Below are 21,061 nucleotides of genomic sequence, written 5' to 3' on the forward strand. Positions count from 1 at the left end.
TTTGTAGGTTAGAGGCAAAACTCAATTTTGACCAACTTCTAATGCAGCGATTTGGTTCAAATTTTCCATATATCTTCTGCTTGAAGGGCAATATATAAATATCTATATTTTAATAATTGGGTTAGTCATTAAACTCTAATTAAATTGTTTCAAAACTAAGGGGAGATAACAAGATTAAATGCTAATGATCCCTCGATAGATTTATATAGTAAATAATAGAAGGGAAGGTAACTATCTAGATGCGATCACTCTATGAGCTGAGCTGTAGTTCACACTGAATGTTGGTTGTCAGGGTGTTGACCACATACAAGGGGCATACAACTGTACAGGTTTCAACTATTGCATTAATAAAAGGGGAGATAACTCGATTAAATATTAGCGATTGCGCAATCAGTTTGTCGAAAAGGGTGAACTGTTATCAAGGTTGACCATCGAAGATAGGGCAGGCAACTCCGTCTTTTAGAGATTTCAAACTAGTTATTTGGGTTTTAACAAAAAATTTTAGTCGAAGATCTAGTGCCAACTTCATTTAGAACGAATTACTAAAAAGTGAAAAATAAAACAAATAAAAAAAACATTAGCTTTTAAATGCACTGAAAATAATAAAACAAAATAAACTTTCTTTCTTCAATAAAGCTTTGGTCACTCATGAGATCTCTTACTTATTTTCTGACCAAAACTTTTCTTAAAGAAATTGTTTTTTATTAAAGTATTGCCTTTCTGTACATTTTCCACAATTTTTTTTTTAATGACATTAGAGTATTTTAGCCTTTTTAATAGAAAATGCTAAATCAATTTTGTTTCTCTTTTTTTAGAGGTTTGATGTTTTTACATACTGATATATCTGGCCTCACCCTATATGCTCACTAACTCAAGAACACTTAAGTATGCAATATTTTTACATATATAGAACAACTATTATAAAAATATATATTTATTCAGCATATACAATTTTTTAAAATAAGATTACAGTAGACCTAATGTTAAAAAAAATTAATTATATTTACAGACAATAAGACTTGTCCACATTAATAAACTGTGTGTAAGGGCATCAGGTTACAATATGTAACAATAGAAACAAATAGGGCTAGGAGCTTATTATTCAAACAATCTATTTCTTAAAAAATTATTACCAATGAACACTTAGCATCTAAAATGGATTGTACTGATGTTATACAGATTTAACTCAAGTAAACCTGTAATAGTATTGAGGTAAAAACAATTTGTTCAGCACAAATTATACAATTGTTAAAACTTCCACTTAGTTACCCATGGCATACTTCTACTATTAAAATATCTATTTTAATGGTCCCTAATGATTTCTATAGAGTAGATGCAGATATATATAATTCTGGAGCCCAATCTAGCTGGACGTTCCAATAACAGTTGACTCAGCTGAGTAGTTTTGGGCTTGGTCGTTTGACCCGGCAATGTTGAACTAAATCCTCTTAGCACATGGCCAAAGACTGGGTGTTGGGATCATAAACACTTGCAACATGGGCAGTGTACATAAACAATGTAGTTTTACAAAGTATATGTGGGACCATGCCCCAATAGCTTATAACAGCAAGCTGCCTGTGAATGAATGTATCCTCAGATTGTGAACGCTTTTCCCACTACTATATAGTTGTTCCACTACGTGTTGTTGCTGCGTCTGCTGCTGTCTTGGGCGAATCTTTGGAGCTAGGCGATTCTGTCCTTTCTTTAGCTTGTGCTAATTCTGGAAAGCTTGTTGAATCTTTGGACGGGTTAGGTGATACATTCTTTTCTTTGGCTTGAACATATTTTGGGGTGCTAGGAAGTAAAGATAATTTTAGTTGGTGTTGGGAAGTAAATATTGACAATAAGAGAAATACAAAACCTATATCTATGACATGATGTTTCATCACATGCTGGAGGCATTATTCTATGTGCCAAAAATGTTTTTTAGAAACTGGACAGTAGAGCGCTGGACAGTGAAAGTCTTGAGATATGATCCCAGACTTTGAGCTCATAGAATGTTCCAGAGTCCACCTAGCTCTGTTGAGTACCTGGCTCACATGAAGGCAACTGGCCACACTTGCCCTCCATAAGCTGTGCTCACAGAAACTTAGTTTGCCTGCCCTATTGACTAAGTTCAAAAAGGGTAACTTTAAGTAGTATTTTGGTTTAATAATAACAAGAATGGAAATATCATTCATTGTGTTTTTTAAATTAAGTTTCAGACAATACTTTTTATTGTTCAGGTATCTTAGACTACCTACATCTTAGTGAATCCTTTATAAGCTTATAATCTACATGAAAATGTATCCTAATAATGAACTGTCCATGCTGGCATGAAAAAAAATAGTTGAACCAGTAGATATTTACCGGCCAAGTGCTAGCGCCTCAGCAATAGTTTCAGGGAGAACTGTGTCCCTGGTCTCTGGAAGCGAATATGAAAATGCTCCTGCTATGATGGAGACGACACCAAACACAATTAATGGAATAATTCCTGCAGTCTCACGGTCAAGGCTGCTGCTCTGGTCAAAGATTTGGTTGCAATTTATTTCAAGTGTGGAGTGGGTTAGGCTAGCCCTCATGGGGTCTATAAGGGACCCTCTTCCCCCCCCCCCCCCCACACACACACACCCTGCACCACTGATATTTTAAACTAAATAATAAACATTTTTTATTTAAAGTTTCAGGACTATAGAGACTTTTGAGATTGTAAATGCGCAAGTTAAAAAGTTGCTACATAAGGGGCAATCACCCAACCAATCCTTACAACTTACAAAGTTTGCTACATAAGGGGCAATCATCCCACCAATCCTTACAACTTACAAAATTTGCTACATAAGGAGCAATCATCCCACCAATCCTTACAACTTACAAAGTTTGCTACATAAGGGGCAATCATCCCACCAATCCTTACAACTTACAAAGTTTGCTACATAAGGGGCAACCAATCCCTACAACTTACAAAGTTTGCTACATAAGGGGCAATCATCCCACCAATCCTTACAACTTACACATAAGGGGCAATCATCCCACCAATCCTTACTACTTACAAAGTTTGCTACATAAGGGGCAATCATCCCACCAATCCTTACAACTTACAAAGTTTGCTACATAAGGGGCAACCATCCCACCAATCCTTACAACTTACAAAGTTTGCTACATAAGGGGCAACCAATCCCTACAACTTACAAAGTTTGCTACATAAAGGGCAATCATCCCACCAATCCTTACAACTTACAAAGTTGCTACATAAGGGGCAATCATCCCACCAATCCTTACAACTTACAAAGTTTGCTACATAAGGGGCAATCATCCCACCAATCCTTACAACTTACAAAGTTTGCTACATAAGGGGCAACCAATCCCTACAACTTACAAAGTTTGCTACATAAGGGGCAATCATCCCACCAATCCTTACAACTTACAAAGTTTGCTACATAAGGCGCAATCATCCCACCAATCCTTACAACTTACAAAGTTTGCTACATAAGGGGCAATCATCCCACCAATCCTTACAACTTACAAAGTTTGCTACATAAGGGGCAACCATCCCACCAATCCTTACAACTTACAAAGTTTGCTACATAAGGGGCAACCAATCCCTACAACTTACAAAGTTTGCTACATAAGGGGCAATCATCCCACCAATCCTTACAACTTACAAAGTTTGCTACATAAGGGGCAACCAATCCCTACAACTTACAAAGTTTGCTACATAAGGGGCAATCATCCCACCAATCCTTACAACTTACAAAGTTTGCTACATAAGGGGCAATCATCCCAACCAATCCTTACAACTTACAAAGTTTGCTACATAAGGGGCAACCAATCCCTACAACTTACAAAGTTTGCTACATAAGGGGCAATCATCCCACCAATCCTTACAACTTACAAAGTTTGCTACATAAGGGGCAACCAAGCCCTACAACTTACAAAGTTTGCTACATAAGGGGCAATCATCCCACCAATCCTTACAACTTACAAAGTTTGCTACATAAGGGGCAATCATCCCACCAATCCTTACAACTTACAAAGTTTGCTACATAAGGGGCAATCATCCCACCAATCCTTACAACTTACAAAGTTTGCTACATAAGGGGCAACCAATCCCTACAACTTACAAAGTTTGCTACATAAGGGGCAATCATCCCACCAATCCTTACAACTTACAAAGTTTGCTACATAAGGGGCAATCATCCCACCAATCCTTACAACTTACAAAGTTTGCTACATAAGGGGCAATCATCCCACCAATCCTTACAACTTACAAAGTTTGCTACATAAGGGGCAACCAATCCCTACAACTTACAAAGTTTGCTACATAAGGGGCAATCATCCCACCAATCCTTACAACTTACAAAGTTTGCTACATAAGGGGCAATCATCCCACCAATCCTTACAACTTACAAAGTTTGCTACATAAGGGGCAATCATCCCACCAATCCTTACAACTTACAAAGTTTGCTACATAAGGGGCAACCAATCCCTACAACTTACAAGGTTTGCTACATAAGGGGCAATCATCCCACCAATCCTTACAACTTACAAAGTTTGCTACATAAGGGGCAATCATCCCACCAATCCTTACAACTTACAAAGTTTGCTACATAAGGGGCAATCATCCCACCAATCCTTACAACTTACAAAGTTTGCTACATAAGGGGCAATCATCCCACCAATCCTTACAACTTACAAAGTTTGCTACATAAGGGGCAATCATCCCACCAATCCTTACAACTTACAAAGTTTGCTACATAAGGGGCAATCATCCCAACCAATCCTTACAACTTACAAAGTATGCTACATAAGGGGCAATCATCCCAACCAATCCTTACAACTTACAAAGTTTGCTACATAAGGGGCAATCATCCCACCAATCCTTACAACTTACAAAGTTTGCTACATAAGGGGCAATCATCCCACCAATCCTTACAACTTACAAAGTTTGCTACATAAGGGGCAATCATCCCAACCAATCCTTACAACTTACAAAGTTTGCTACGTAAGGGGCAATCATCCCACCAATCCTTACAACTTACAAAGTTTGCTACATAAGGGGCAACCAATCCCTACAACTTACAAAGTTTGCTACATAAGGGGCAATCATCCCACCAATCCTTACAACTTACAAAGTTTGCTACATAAGGGGCAATCATCCCACCAATCCTTACAACTTACAAAGTTTGCTACATAAGGGGCAATCATCCCAACCAATCCTTACAACTTACAAAGTTTGCTACATAAGGGGCAATCATCCCACCAATCCTTACAACTTACAAAGTTTGCTACATAAGGGGCAATCATCCCACCAATCCTTGCAAAAAATGAACCAGAAGACATGCAGCAGCTCCGCAGCACCGTGGGGAAGAGCTCGGCTGAGTACAGCCAAATGTTGGCATAGGCACCGGAAGCTCCAAACTTGCCAACTGTTGCCAGGAGTATAGTGAGCCAATAAAAACCTGGTACATGAATAAATGAATAGAAGAATAACGGTTGTAATTGGCATGGCTCTCAACTAAACTCTGGATTAGTGAACCACATAGGACTAAAACAACTTTCAAAACAGCAACTATTTTATCTGATAAACATTTGAACTGTTTTCCTCTTTAACTTACCCGAGCCTCCATATATTTGTGGAAAAGGTGACAGCATACAAAAGACCCCAGTTAAAGCCATAAAGATGATATGAAGCACCTTACGGCCTGTACATTCAAGGAAAAAATAGGAGCAGAGGTAGGAGCTTATTTCAACCAGTGCGAATATGATGGTGTTGACGTAAACTGATCCAGTGAGACGTGTAGCATTCAGGCTCAGACCGTAGTAGTTCATGCTACACACTGCCCTGTGGGGGAGGGATCACGTTAGATAACAATGGAGGGTTCGGTCTAGTTTTTCTCTCAGTCATCGCCGAAAGTTTCAAGTCCCCCCCCCCCCCCTCCCACGGAGAAAGTGATTGAAAGAAACCCTGGTTTGATCAGACTGATATTAATAGTTGCAAATCTTGAATATCACAGTAGTGAATGTGTATTTGTTTTTGTCTTTTACAAAAAATGTGTGTTAGGATTATAAAATATTTGCCTTTTAAAGTTAAACAATGGTGCTAAAGAATTATTTTATTAAATACCTTTTGTTTATTCTTTTGAATCTAAACTTTTTGAATTTATATATAGTTATAAAGTTTTATATAATTTTATCATTTGTAGCCTGTAAGTCACTTTTATTCTTATAAAATGACATTTTCTTTTTACATATCTCACTATAGGTAAGGGTATATTTAGCTATTTGTTTCCTAAAACTTAAAGTGTTTTTGTATTCAAACTTAAAACTCAGAATTTGTAAACGTACCAGTTGGCGTAGATGATGGACGTGCGGATAGCCAGCACTCGATGAACGAAGATATTCCTAAAGGGTTCGCATATAATGACGCGTTCTTCCCAATTGTAGGCGTCTGGGACTTTGGTTTTGTTTACAATGGCGGCTCTTTGAATGATGATTTCAGCTTCTCCATAGCGCTCTTTAGTGATGAGCCACCGCGGAGATTCAGGTATCAACCTAGGGGGAAGCAGACATTTGTTGACAAAACGGGACAAGATCGATTTGTTTGGATGGGTTTATCTAATAAATATAAAAGATTTCTAATTACCAATAGAAAATAGTGAATATAAAAAACATCTAGATCTAGTTGTGTAGTATAATAAATATAAGAGACTTTTAATCACCGGTAGTAGGTTATATGAATATACACAACTTCTAGTTGTACCTTAAAACAAATTTAAAAAGTGTAACTACTGTAGTATATAACAAATACAAAAGACGTTTAACTACCGGTAGTATATAACAAATACAAAAGACGTGTAACTAAAGGTACTATATAACAAGTACAAAAGACGTGTAACTAAAGGTACTATATAAGAAATACAAAAGACGTGTAACTACCTGTACTATATAACAAATACAAAAGACGTGTAACTACCGGTAGTATATAACAAATACAAAAGACGTGTAACTAAAGGTACTATATAACAAATACAAAAGACGTGTAACTACCAGTAGTATATAACAAATACAAAAGACGTGTAACTAAAGGTACTATATAACAAATACAAAAGACGTGTAACTAAAGGTACTATATAACAAATACAAAAGACGTGTAACTACCAGTAGTATATAACAAATACAAAAGACGTGTAACTAAAGGTACTATATAACAAATACAAAAGACGTGTAACTAAAGGTACTATATAACAAATACAAAAGACGTGTAACTACCAGTAGTATATAACAAATACAAAAGACGTGTAACTACCAGTAGTATATAACAAATACAAAAGACGTGTAACTACCGGTACTATATAACAAATACAAAAGACATGTAACTACCGGTACTATATAACAAATACAAAAGACGTGTAACTACCAGTAGTATATAACAAATATAAATGTCCACGAGGACGCCGCTAGCTGAAGAGACCTCCAATGACGCAAGTAAAACGCTAAAACTGGCAGTAAAAGGACGCCAAAGCCAAAGAACAAGTTGATGATCATTCCAGCAAAAGTTCGTTTTTTAGGACCAACAAGCTCTAGACCTGAAACATCAAGAAGATACATAACCCACGAGGTAAGTTGACAAGGGGAGGGGTGAAGGACAGCACAAGGTGACACAAACTAACTAAAATAAGAAATCTGATTTGTCCAAGCTTTTAATAGAAACAATAACAATGACCTTTCAGCCCAATTGACAACATTGTGAGTGGGGGAGAAAAAAAGTGTGGAAGAAACCTGGTGACACTCTCTAAAATGGAATGACACCAAAACGCCCACGGTGGTAGTTCCCCAGTTATCACCCGAACTAGTGACGCCATCAGAGGCGTAGCGAGGGGGGGCCACATGTCACCGGGCGCCGACCTTAGGGGGCGCCAAAATGGGTTGGAAAAATAAATTGAAAGGTTGAGAGGGGGTGCAAATCGAAAGTTGAGGGGGGGGATGCAAATCGAAATCTTGAGGGGGTGCAAATCGAAAGTATGAGGGGGGTGTGCAAATCGAAAGCTTGAGGGGGGTGCAATGCAAATCAAAAGTTTGTCCCCGGGCGCCGGGAAGGGTCGCCTCTGGATGCCATACACCACACCACTTGTATGCTAGAGTAACTGTGTAATAGATTGAAATAATTGTGAGGTCAAGGGAACTCACTCTTCTGTATTAGTTATATTTATAATATTGTTATCTTGAGTGATGTCCCTTGTGTACTTCCTTCCGTCTCTCTCTGTGTGTTACCATCGTGATGTAGTTAGACCCAATAAATGTGTTATATACAACCACAGGCTTCTGTCGTCAATCTATTATAACTGGCGACGAAGGATAAACATCTACTAGAATGAGCACCTACTTACGCAAAAAAGAGGTTTGCTAGAGCTTATTAGCTAATTATTTCTAGAATAATGGCGCTGTATGGCCAAATAAATCAATTTGATGCGAATGATGAAATCATTCAAGATTACCTAGAGAGGTTAAGCTTTTACCTAGAAGCTAACAACGTGACGATAGAAGCCAAAAAGAGAGCTGTTTTGTTAACAGTCATAGGGCCTCAACAATTTAGGCTACTAAAAGACTTATGCGCACCAGCTAGTCTAACTACCAAGAGCTTTAACGAGCTGAGCAAATTGCTAACAGACCACCATGCGCCTACCCCATCAAAGTTTCTATGTCGAGCTAGATTTGACAGTAGGACTCGTCAACCAAACGAGTCAATATCAGAATATGTTGCTGCCTTACGTCATTTAAGTAGATTCTGTGAATTTGGAGAAACGCTGTCTGACAGACTATGTGAAAAGTTTGTGACAGGTGTAAACAGCCCTGATATTCAAAGAAAGTTGCTGCTCGAGTCAGATCTAAAATTGGAAAAAGCAATACAACTTGCAACTTCAATCCAGCAGTCATCAGATGCGGCGAAATCTCTAACACCTTCAGAGATCCATGCAGTAAACAGCAGGTTAGTCAATAAACATCAACCCCATCAGAGCATTCCAACTTATGCTAAACAGCCTGCTCGTTCAAATCCTAGATCTAAATCTAGTAATAATTATCAAAAATGTCATCGATGCAAAGGTCCCCATGCATCTCATCGGTGCAAGTTCAAGTCTGCAACTTGTTATAAGTGCAGTAAGCAAGGTCACATTGCCAAGGCCTGCTTTGCAAAGTCTTCGTCTGTTGCTAAATCTAGCCAGTCAAGACAGTACCGCAACCAAAAGCAGCACTATGTTAACTCTCACCAAGACTACCTAACCCAACCAATGAACCACTCTACCTGTGAAAATGCTCAAATTGATTTGCAGCCGGATTTCAACCTGTTCTCTGTTAAATCAATAAGTCATGCTCCCATCAATGTACAAGTTAATATCAACGGTAAGAGCATCAGCTTCCAACTTGACACTGGAGCATCTCTAACAGTCATAACAAAGAAAGATTTTGACGCTGTCACAGAAGGATCAGTGTCTCTACAGCCGTGTCACAAGTGTCTAACAACATACACTGGTGACAATGTTCCGGTAATAGGAGAGTGTATGGTTCATGTAAGTTATAATGGTCAAAGTGTTAAACTTCCTCTTCTTGTGGTTGAAGGAAATGGACCGCCATTACTAGGTAGGAACTGGTTAAGTGATCTTAAGTTAAATTGGGAGAGTATTTGTTCATTGAAGAATGTAAAAGAATCTAGTCTTACTTCACTAGATAAAGTTATATCTGAAAATAAATGTGTTTTTGGTAATTCAGGTTTACTAAATGATAGAACAGTGAAGTTAAGCATTAAAGATACAAATCCAAAAAAAAAAGAAAAAAAAAAAAAAAAAAAAACAAAGAAAAAAAATAGAAAGGGAAAAAAAAAGGAAAAAAAAGAGAGAGATATCATAAAGAAGGTAGACTATTCCGATTGGGCGACACCCATTGTGCCAGTGTTAAAAGAAGGATGGTTCTATAAGAATTTGTGGAGATTATAAAACTACACTCAATAAGCAAATAGAGCTAAATAGGTACCCTATACCTAACATTGAGGAAATTTCTTTGAATTTGGCAGGAGGAGACAAATTCACTGAATTAGACTTTAGTCATGCTTACACTCAACTAGAACTGCATCCAGATTCAAAAGTCTATACGACAATAAACACACATAAAGGACTCTACCAATATGAAAGACTATGTTTTGGCATATCATCCAGCCCTGGAATTTTCCAAGCTGTCATGGACAGTATTTTTAAGGACATTCCAAATGTTTGTGTGTACTTTGACAATGTGTACATAACTGGTAAGAATGACACTGAACATCTTAAAACACTTGATAAAGTATTGAAAATTGTTGGTGAAAAAGGTTTAAAGATAAACAAAGATAAATGTCAATTCATGCTGACAGAAATTAGTTTTCTTGGTTATATATTAAGCAAGCAAGGTATCAGACCTCAACCTGAGAAAACAAAAGCCATTAAAGAAGCACCCAAACCTGAAAATACCCAACAACTAAGAGCTTTTTTGGGCTTAATAAATTACTATGCAAAGTTCATAGGAAATCTGTCTGGTAAACTATCACCACTGTACAAGCTGCTACAGAAAAATGCAACTTGGCACTGGGGTAAACAACAAGATACTGCTGTTAATACAGCAAAAGAGGCTTTGTCTGCTGACACCTTTCTAACTCACTATGACCCAGGGAAAAGACTTGTATTGACATGTGATGCTTCACCAGATGGTGTAGGAGCAGTCTTGTCCCACATGGATGAGAAGGGTGACAGACCCATTGCTTTTGCCAGTAGATCTTTGAACCAGGCTGAGAAAAATTATTCTCAGTTAGATAGGGAAGGCTTAGGCATCATTTTTGGTGTTAAGAAATTTCATAAGTTTCTGTTTGGTAGGAAGTTCACCATCTTTACAGATCATAAACCATTGCTAGGTTTATTTGGAGAAAACAAAACCCTACCTGAGCATGCCTCACCAAGAATTCAAAGATGGGCTATCACACTAACTGCATACAATTATGAATTGAAATACAAACCTGGATCTGAGAATAGTGCAGATAGCCTTAGTAGATTACCTTTAAAAAAAAACCAAAGCCTGAGCTATGTACCAGAAGATGTATTTGTTCTCTTCACTATCATGGATAACTCCAATATAAATGTGAATGATATTAAAAGAGAAACACAAAAAGATGAGTGCTTAATAAAAGTATATGAGTACTGTAAAAATGGTTGGCCTGAAGAGTCTGTGAATGATGACTTAAGGCCATATAAAATAAGAAATAAAAACCTTTGTGAAGATAATATAAAAGATGGAGAAGATGCAGTCCATTATCAGTCAGAGTTGCCTAAACAAAGTATTTGTAACTTAATAAATGATTATGGTGATATGGCAATTTCAAATGTTTTAAAGAGAATACATTAGTAAGAGGAATGTGATCATCAAACAACTTTGCTAACATCATTAGCACTTACAGAAACTAAAAGGGTAACATCAAAAGAAAAGAAAAAAGATTTTTGCCATTTAATACACCCATTTCAAATACTGGATCACAGTTGCAAAGTGATATGGTCCAGAACAGTACTTTTAAACAGTATTTTTGGTTACCAGGAAAGCACTATCAGATTACCTGAGGAAATTGATCAATCAAAGAAATCTATGTCAGTCAAGGATCTGAATAACAGCATAATACTTCCAGATGCCAATTCAAAAATAGTTCCATTAAATCATGACAAATCATCCATTGAAAGAGAATTTGGTGTTAATAAGAATGTGTATCTAAGAAATTATGGGAGAAAGGAAAAATGGATACCAGGTCAAATTGTTCAATGTACAGGACCTGTGTCTTATAAAGTTAAAAATAACTTGTGCAGATAATAAGTGTGAATCTGTCAATCCCACCAAGTCTGATCAGTTCACACCAACTCAGTTTGTTCCACAACCAAGTTCTGTTGATATGAGTGAACCAAGTTGTCTGGAGTCAGAAAATGTAAATTCTGGAGTTAATGATTTAAATCCTAGACCTTCTGAGATAGAGAATCCAGATGGTCAGAATCTTGAGTCACCAAATCAAAAGCCACTGAGAAGGTCAAGCAGGACAATCAAAGTCCCAAATAAGTTAGACCTATGATTCTAAAGGTCAAAAGGACTTTGACATTATTGTTTTGTATTTTGATTATGTTGTAGCATATTGTGCATTGTTTGTAAGGATGTAATCTACCATAGTGTTCATGTTACAATATAATTGGTGATTTTAGGATACTATCAATTGTTCTATTGAGAGATGTGTTATTGTGTTCTAAGGGTAAAGGGATGTAATAGATTGAAATAATTGTGAGGTCAAGGGAACTCACTCTTCTGTATTAGTTATATTTATAATATTGTTATCTTGAGTGATGTCCCTTGTGTACTTCCTTCCGTCTCTCTCTGTGTGTTACCATCGTGATGTAGTTAGACCCAATAAATGTGTTATATACAACCACAGGCTTCTGTCGTCAATCTATTATAAACTGTATCAAAGACTTGCCTAAAACGTACAGGACATTGTAAAAGGCAGTGCAGCTAGCGCCATCCATGAAGAGTGCAATACCCAGGAGTAAGAACGTCTCTATGAAAGCTATGCATGTGCTCGAGACGGCATACACCAACAATGAGCTGATTAGAATAATCTTACGCCCGTATCTGGTGAGAAAATTGACGCGTTAACTTGTTGTTCGTTACATAAAACATCTTTGAAAAATTTTAGCCAACTATAAATTGAAAATTGCAATATTGAAACTGACACCTCATCTTAGAGTCTACTTCTACTGAACTGAAATGTTACACCAAAATTTCTATCCCAATATTTATTGTCCTACAATACTGAAAAGTTATAGCTAATTTCTATCCCAATATTTATTGTCCTACAATACTGACAAGTTATACCGAATTTCTATCCCAATATTTATATTTTTCTAATGAAAGGTTACCGTACATGTCTCCCAATGGTCCAAATATAAAGGTGCCGAACAAACTTCCTAACATGTAGACCATTTGGCTGTGAGACTGTCTCAAACTTTGGGCACAAACCATATTAAACTGTGGGCATAACGTGCTGGGATTATTGGATTAAACTGTGGGCATAACGTACTAGGATTATTGGATTTAACTGTGGGCATAACGTGCTGGGATTATTGGATTAAACTGTGGGCATAACGTACTAGGATTATTGGATTAAACTGTGGGCATAACGTGCTGGGATTATTGGATTAAATTTTGGGCACAAACCATATTAAACTGTGGGCATAACGTGCTGGTAGTATTGGATTAAACTGTGGGCATAACGTGATGGGATTATTGGATTAAATTTTGGGCACAAACCATATTAAACTGTGGGCATAACGTGCTGGTAGTATTGGATTAAACTGTGGGCATAACGTGATGGGATTATTGGATTAAATTTTGGGCACAAACCATATTAAACTGTGAACTAAATAAAAGCCTTTAATAATAATTATTCTAAAAAGGTTTCAATCTTGTCTTCAAACAAGTGGCCATGAAGGTGTGTAGGACGGTCACGTGAGCAGTTTGCTTACTTTAGAAACCAAAGTCTCCTCAAAGGACGATCTGTCGTACACCCAAGTGTCACAACTCTGCAGGCTTGTGTTCAACTTGCGGCCATTGGAGGCCAAGTCTTTTGATTGAACTGCCTCTGTGTCGTCTTCAGACGCTATTCATGTAACAACAGAAAAGGGTTAACATTGAGGGCGTAAAGTCGGCCAATACGATGACATGTAAGAAAATAAAGTACACACACCTCTAAGAACAGGTTCTCTGAATATCATGTATATATAAGTGTGAATACAAAAAGACATAATATCATTCATGAACGATATTAGCTCAGTAGCTTTAAAAAAACAACTTTGTCTTTGTTACATACAGTACCATATGTATTATAATTATATGGATAAGGTGTATTTCTTAAGTTTTTAGGTTATATAATAATTATGTATGGCTCCCAATGTGTTAACATTAGTGCATTGATCCTTTGGTGTATTGATGGGGCGCAATAGAAAAAATGGAAATAGATTGTATAGAATACCTATGTTTAACTATAAAGGTTAACGTTTGATACTGTTGATGTTTAATAAACAGTTTGCATTAAGATAGATGAAGTCATTTCCTTCTTCCTCCTAAATCAAACATACAATTTTACGAAAACAATATTGATGTAATAGTCTTTTGATTCTCCCTTCTTAAATAAAAGAATACAACTTTACGTCTACAACTTTCATGTCCAGATAAATACCTGTGTGATTGTAAAAATTACATTGTGAGAAGCCATTTCGGCTGAAAGATGGAATGGCTGCATTCACGGCTTTAAAATGGTATTCATCTTGTATCAAGTACGTGTCATTCTCAAAACCTGGCAAGGCGCATCTAAAAATAAACATGCATTCACTCAGTAAAGTTAAAATAAGTTGATTCTTTATTTACGTATCACAGTGGTTGGTGAGAGAGGTAGAGGAAAGTAGAGACAATTTACTTTGTGCAAAGACTCCCAGTATTTGGGAGATGTCAGTAGAGGACTGCTACCTGTGATTGGGAGATGTCAGTAGAGGACAGCTACCTGTGGTTGGGAGATGTCAGTAGAGGACAGCTACCTGTGGTTGGGAGATGTCAGTATGTAGAGGACAGCTACCTGTGGTTGGGAGATGTCAGTAGAGGACAGCTACCTGTGGTTGGGAGATGTCAGTAGAGGACAGCTACCTGTGGTTGGGAGATGTCAGTATGTAGAGGACAGCTACCTGTGGTTGGGAGATGTCAGTAGAGGACAGCTACCTGTGGTTGGGAGATGTCAGTATGTAGAGGACAGCTACCTGTGGTTGGGAGATGTCAGTAGAGGACAGCTACCTGTGGTTGGGAGATGTCAGTAGAGGACAGCTACCTGTGGTTGGGAGATGTCAGTAGAGGACAGCTACCTGTGGTTGGGAGATGTCAGTAGAGGACAGCTACATGTGGTTGGGAGATGTCAGTAGAGGACAGCTACATGTGGTTGGGAGATGTCAGTAGAGGACAGCTACCTGTGGTTGGGAGATGTCAGTAGAGGACAGCTACCTGTGGTTGGGAGATGTCAGTAGAGGACAGCTACCTGTGATTGGGAGATGTCAGTAGAGGACAGCTACCTGTGGTTGGGAGATGTCAGTAGAGGACAGCTACCTGTGGTTGGGAGATGTCAGTAGAGGACAGCTACCTGTGGTTGGGAGATGTCAGTAGAGGACAGCTTTCTGTGGTTGGGAGATGTCAGTAGAGGACAGCTACCTGTGATTCGGAGATGTCAGTAGAGGACAGCTACCTGTGGTTGGGAGATGTCAGTAGAGGACAGCTACATGTGGTTGGGAGATGTCAGTAGAGGACAGCTACATGTGGTTGGGAGAGGCCAGTAGTAGAGGACAGCTACCTGTGGTTGGGAGAGGCCAGTAGTAGAGGACAGCTACCTGTGGTTGGGAGATGCCAGTAGAGGACAGCTACCCGTGGTTGGGAGATGTCAGTAGAGGACAGCTACCTGTGGTTGGGAGATGTCAGTAGAGGACAGCTACCTGTGGTTGGGAGATGTCAGTAGAGGACAGCTACATGTGGTTGGGAGATGTCAGTAGAGGACAGCTACATGTGGTTGGGAGATGTCAGTAGAGGACAGCTACATGTGGTTGGGAGATGTCAGTAGAGGACAGCTACCTGTGGTTGGGAGATGTCAGTAGAGGACAGCTACCTGTGTTTGGGAGATGTCAGTAGAGGACAGCTACCTGTGGTGGGAGATGTCAGTAGAGGACAGCTACATGTGGTTGGGAGATGTCAGTAGAGGACAGCTACCTGTGGTTGGGAGATGTCAGTAGAGGACAGCTACCTGTGGTTGGGAGATGTCAGTATGTAGAGGACAGCTACCTGTGGTTGGGAGATGTAAGTAGAGGACAGCTACCTGTGGTTGGGAGATGTCAGTAGAGGACAGCTACCTGTGGTTGGGAGATGTCAGTAGAGGACAGCTTTCTGTGGTTGGGAGATGTCAGTAGAGGACAGCTACCTGTGGTTGGGAGATGTCAGTAGAGGACAGCTACATGTGGTTGGGAGATGTCAGTAGAGGACAGCTACCTGTGGTTGGGAGATGTCAGTAGAGGACAGCTACCTGTGGTTGGGAGATGTCAGTAGAGGACAGCTACCTGTGGTTGGGAGATGTCAGTAGAGGACAGCTACCTGTGGTTGGGAGATGTCAGTAGAGGACAGCTACCTGTGGTGGGAGATGTCAGTAGAGGACAGCTACATGTGGTTGGGAGATGTCAGTAGAGGACAGCTACCTGTGGTTGGGAGATGTCAGTAGAGGACAGCTACCTGTGGTTGGGAGATGTCAGTATGTAGAGGACAGCTACCTGTGGTTGGGAGATGTAAGTAGAGGACAGCTACCTGTGGTTGGGAGATGTCAGTAGAGGACAGCTACCTGTGGTTGGGAGATGTCAGTAGAGGACAGCTACCTGTGGTTGGGAGATGTCAGTAGAGGACAGCTACCTGTGGTTGGGAGATGTCAGTAGAGGACAGCTACATGTGGTTGGGAGATGTCAGTAGAGGACAGCTACCTGTGGTTGGGAGATGTCAGTAGAGGACAGCTACATGTGGTTGGGAGATGTCAGTAGAGGACAGCTACCTGTGGTTGGGAGATGTCAGTAGAGGACAGCTACCTGTGGTTGGGAGATGTCAGTAGAGGACAGCTACCTGTGGTTGGGAGATGTCAGTAGAGGACAGCTACCTGTGGTTGGGAGATGTCAGTAGAGGACAGCTACATGTGGTTGGGAGATGTCAGTAGAGGACAGCTACATGTGGTTGGGAGATGTCAGTAGAGGACAGCTACCTGTGGTTGGGAGATGTCAGTAGAGGACAGCTACCTGTGGTTGGGAGATGTCAGTAGAGGACAGCTACCTGTGATTGGGAGATGTCAGTAGAGGACAGCTACCTGTGGTTGGGAGATGTCAGTAGAGGACAGCTACCTGTGGTTGGGAGATGTCAGTAGAGGACAGCTACCTGTGGTTGGGAGATGTCAGTAGAGGACAGCTTTCTGTGGTTGGGAGATGTCAGTAGAGGACAGCTACCTGTGATTCGGAGATGTCAGTAGAGGACAGCTACCTGTGGTTGGGAGATGTCAGTAGAGGACAGCTACATGTGGTTGGGAGATGTCAGTAGAGGACAGCTACCTGTGGTTGGGAGAGGCCAGTAGTAGAGGACAGCTACCTGTGGTTGGGAGAGGCCAGTAGTAGAGGACAGCTACCTGTGGTTGGGAGATGCCAGTAGAGGACAGCTACCCGTGGTTGGGAGATGTCAGTAGAGGACAGCTACCTGTGGTTGGGAGATGTCAGTAGAGGACAGCTACCTGTGGTTGGGAGATGTCAGTAGAGGACAGCTACATGTGGTTGGGAGATGTCAGTAGAGGACAGCTACATGTGGTTGGGAGATGTCAGTAGAGGACAGCTACATGTGGTTGGGAGATGTCAGTAGAGGACAGCTACCTGTGGTTGGGAGATGTCAGTAGAGGACAGCTACCTGTGTTTGGGAGATGTCAGTAGAGGACAGCTACCTGTGGTGGGAGATGTCAGTAGAGGACAGCTACATGTGGTTGGGAGATGTCAGTAGAGGACAGCTACCTGTGGTTGGGAGATGTCAGTAGAGGACAGCTACCTGTGGTTGGGAGATGTCAGTATGTAGAGGACAGCTACCTGTGGTTGGGAGATGTAAGTAGAGGACAGCTACCTGTGGTTGGGAGATGTCAGTAGAGGACAGCTACCTGTGGTTGGGAGATGTCAGTAGAGGACAGCTTTCTGTGGTTGGGAGATGTCAGTAGAGGACAGCTACCTGTGGTTGGGAGATGTCAGTAGAGGACAGCTACATGTGGTTGGGAGATGTCAGTAGAGGACAGCTACCTGTGGTTGGGAGATGTCAGTAGAGGACAGCTACCTGTGGTTGGGAGATGTCAGTAGAGGACAGCTACCTGTGGTTGGGAGATGTCAGTAGAGGACAGCTACCTGTGGTTGGGAGATGTCAGTAGAGGACAGCTACCTGTGGTGGGAGATGTCAGTAGAGGACAGCTACATGTGGTTGGGAGATGTCAGTAGAGGACAGCTACCTGTGGTTGGGAGATGTCAGTAGAGGACAGCTACCTGTGGTTGGGAGATGTCAGTATGTAGAGGACAGCTACCTGTGGTTGGGAGATGTAAGTAGAGGACAGCTACCTGTGGTTGGGAGATGTCAGTAGAGGACAGCTACCTGTGGTTGGGAGATGTCAGTAGAGGACAGCTACCTGTGGTTGGGAGATGTCAGTAGAGGACAGCTACCTGTGGTTGGGAGATGTCAGTAGAGGACAGCTACATGTGGTTGGGAGATGTCAGTAGAGGACAGCTACCTGTGGTTGGGAGATGTCAGTAGAGGACAGCTACCTGTGGTTGGGAGATGTCAGTATGTAGAGGACAGCTACCTGTGGTTCGGAGATGTCAGTAGAGGACAGCTACCTGTGGTTGGGAGATGTCAGTAGAGGACAGCTACCTGTGGTTGGGAGATGTCAGTAGAGGACAGCTACATTGTGTTGGCAGATGTCAGTAGAGGACAGCTACCTGTGGTTGGGAGATGTCAGTAGAGGACAGCTACCTGTGGTTGGGAGATGTCAGTAGAGGACAGCTACCTGTGGTTGGGAGATTTCAGTAGAGGACAGCTACATGTGGTTGGAAAATGTCAGTAGAGGACAGCTACCTGTGGTTGGGAGATGCCAGTAGAGGACAGCTACCTGTGGTTGGGAGATGTCAGTATGTAGAGGACAGCTACCTGTGGTTGGGAGATGTCAGTAGAGGACAGCTACCTGTGGTTGGGAGATGCCAGTAGAGGACAGCTACCTGTGGTTGGGAGATGTCAGTAGAGGACAGCTACCTGTGGTTGGGAGATGTCAGTAGAGGACAGCTACCTGTGGTTGGGAGATGTCAGTAGAGGACAGCTACCTGTGGTTGGGAGATGTCAGTAGAGGACAGCTACCTGTGGTTGGGAGATGTCAGTAGAGGACAGCTACCTGTGGTTGGGAGATGTCAGTAGAGGACAGCTACCTGTGGTTGGGAGATGCCAGTAGAGGACAGCTACCTGTGGTTGTGAGATGTCAGTAGAGGACAGCTACCTGTGGTTGGGAGATGTCAGTAGAGGACAGCTACCTGTGGTTGGGAGAGGCCAGTATGTAAACTGTTATCATGGACTGCATGGCGATAGGTATGACGGGTAAACACACTAGGAACAGCATCCACTTCTGGTAAGCTCCAAACTCGCCAATAACCTCCAAAACTTCGTCGTATTTCATGGTCTGTCTTTTGATTAGAATTTTGATGAATTATTTTACAACTAACAGATAATGGCGATAAAAGTTCTACTTTTTACCAACATGATTTTAAACGTGGAAAATCGGCATTGGGTATCTTAGGGGACGAAGTGTTATAACATCATGTTGTTATTCAAAGGGTGGGTTGCATTGCTATTTTTCTTAAGTGCTAACTGATAGTATTTAGTCTTTCTTAACTGTGGTGTTGTGGAGAGGTTAAATATTTTGATAAAATAGTCTTATGTTTGCTCCATTTATGTGTTCAACCACCAATCGCCTCAGTGTACAGTTATATTACCCCTAGTTATTTCACATGTCCATTTATCCCACAGTACCTCTACTTTACGCCCAGTTTAGTATTTGGATCGAACTAAGACTTTTTACTAAGACTTGATGCTACTGTCGCTGGGGTCATTTTATTACACTGGTGTCAGGTTCACAAAAAAAAAAACAGCGGTAATATGCATTATCTTTTTGGATATACAATTTAAAATACGTCAAGAAACATTGAAATTTAAAAAACACTTCCTCAATTTTACTTGAGACATGCAGCTCTGCATATTCATTCGCCCGCGTCTGTGCGTCATGGTGCGGAAATACAAAGCTGATGTGCAACCATCAGAGATAATGTGTTTCCAGTCTTTGGTGTGTTTTTGAAGCCTACAATCTGATAACATAATTTCTTTTTTCTGTTTTCCTGCAGTCTTGTAATCAAGATTTCAAGCACATCTACATCAGTGTTTCTTCCAAACTTTTTTTCCCTAGGAAGACACTTGTAATTTTCGGGAGGGGGGGGGGGGCGGACTAAAATTTCAGGGGTAGGGGCGGACACTGTTAAAACTACTGTTAAAAGTAAATATTTTCTATATAAATTCCATTGTGTTCGGGGGGGGGGGGGGGGGGGGCTCCGGGGGCCTGTAAGAAACTGATGAACATCCAAATTTTTGTTCGTATATTTTGACTGAGATTTTCGGTCGCAGATAATTATTTGAGATAATTGTCTAAAATATTTATTTAAGATATTTTGTCCTGTCACAGCAGGCCTATAGGCCTACTGTTTGTTACATAATGTGTCACTACAGCTGTTAATAATAAAAACCCGTTTCTTTATTGGTACATTTCGTCTTGTATCGAATAAGTAATAAAAATTGAAGCTCTAAAAAATAGATATGTAGGCCTAATCATTTAAAAAAGTTGGTACATATTTGCAAAGGCAGATAACTAGAAGTCTACGTTTCTGTTCATTTTTGAACACTCGACTTTAATCTTGACATTTTTTAGTCTTGTTACCTATGAAATCCTAACTTAAACCACCACTAATTTCGTTCTATTTCAACGCCAAGGGTAGACAAAGGTACAGAATATAGTCCAAGTAAAGACAGAACAGTCAGAACCCAACGGGATCCGAACCTACCATTCCACACGGCACCAAATCTACCCCATTTTCTGCCAAACGTGAGAACTTTACCACTAGATCTCTGTGTTCTTTCGACAGACAAACTTGATAACTTTAACTACTAGATCTCTCGAAAGACAAACGTGAGAACTTTTCCACTCGATCTCTGTGTTCTCTCGGCAGACAAACGAGTCACAAACTTACCCATCATTTCTATAGCCCGTTTCCATTGAAAGTGCCATCCAGAGGCGTATCCAGGTTTTCGTAGTGGGGGGATCGAAAAGAGCACAAAAAGCCGCCGAATTTTTAGCACGTTCTAT

The 21,061-nt window shown here is 40.4% G+C and overlaps 3 protein-coding genes across 3 annotated transcripts in view; 1 reads left to right on the forward strand and 2 right to left on the reverse strand.

Moving 5' to 3' along the window:
• LOC131934037 (monocarboxylate transporter 12-B) overlaps positions 1-21,061 on the forward strand; it is an 89,389-nt gene that overhangs the window by 30,324 nt on the left and 38,004 nt on the right. The window lies entirely within an intron of this gene.
• LOC131934075 (organic cation transporter protein-like) lies at positions 919-7,531 on the reverse strand. The gene is made up of 6 exons (XM_059290468.1): positions 7,397-7,531; positions 6,325-6,531; positions 5,595-5,821; positions 5,257-5,438; positions 2,350-2,501; positions 919-1,794 (listed from the first exon to the last, which is right to left on the reverse strand). The coding sequence occupies exons 1-6, from the start codon at positions 7,522-7,524 to the stop codon at positions 1,620-1,622; spliced, it is 1,071 nt and encodes a 356-aa protein (XP_059146451.1). The 5' UTR covers positions 7,525-7,531; the 3' UTR covers positions 919-1,619.
• LOC131933720 (organic cation transporter-like protein) lies at positions 12,471-19,762 on the reverse strand. Its single transcript, XM_059290344.1, has 6 exons — positions 19,681-19,762; positions 19,185-19,334; positions 14,264-14,394; positions 13,551-13,684; positions 12,950-13,053; positions 12,471-12,657 (listed from the first exon to the last, which is right to left on the reverse strand). Exons 2-6 carry the CDS (start codon positions 19,325-19,327, stop codon positions 12,471-12,473), a joined length of 699 nt encoding a protein of 232 aa, XP_059146327.1. The 5' UTR covers positions 19,328-19,334; positions 19,681-19,762.

The sequence above is a fragment of the Physella acuta genome, unplaced genomic scaffold (genome assembly GCF_028476545.2).
Source record: "Physella acuta isolate Inbredline_101_S28 unplaced genomic scaffold, ASM2847654v3 ptg000108l, whole genome shotgun sequence".
Taxonomy (NCBI): domain Eukaryota; kingdom Metazoa; phylum Mollusca; class Gastropoda; family Physidae; genus Physella; species Physella acuta.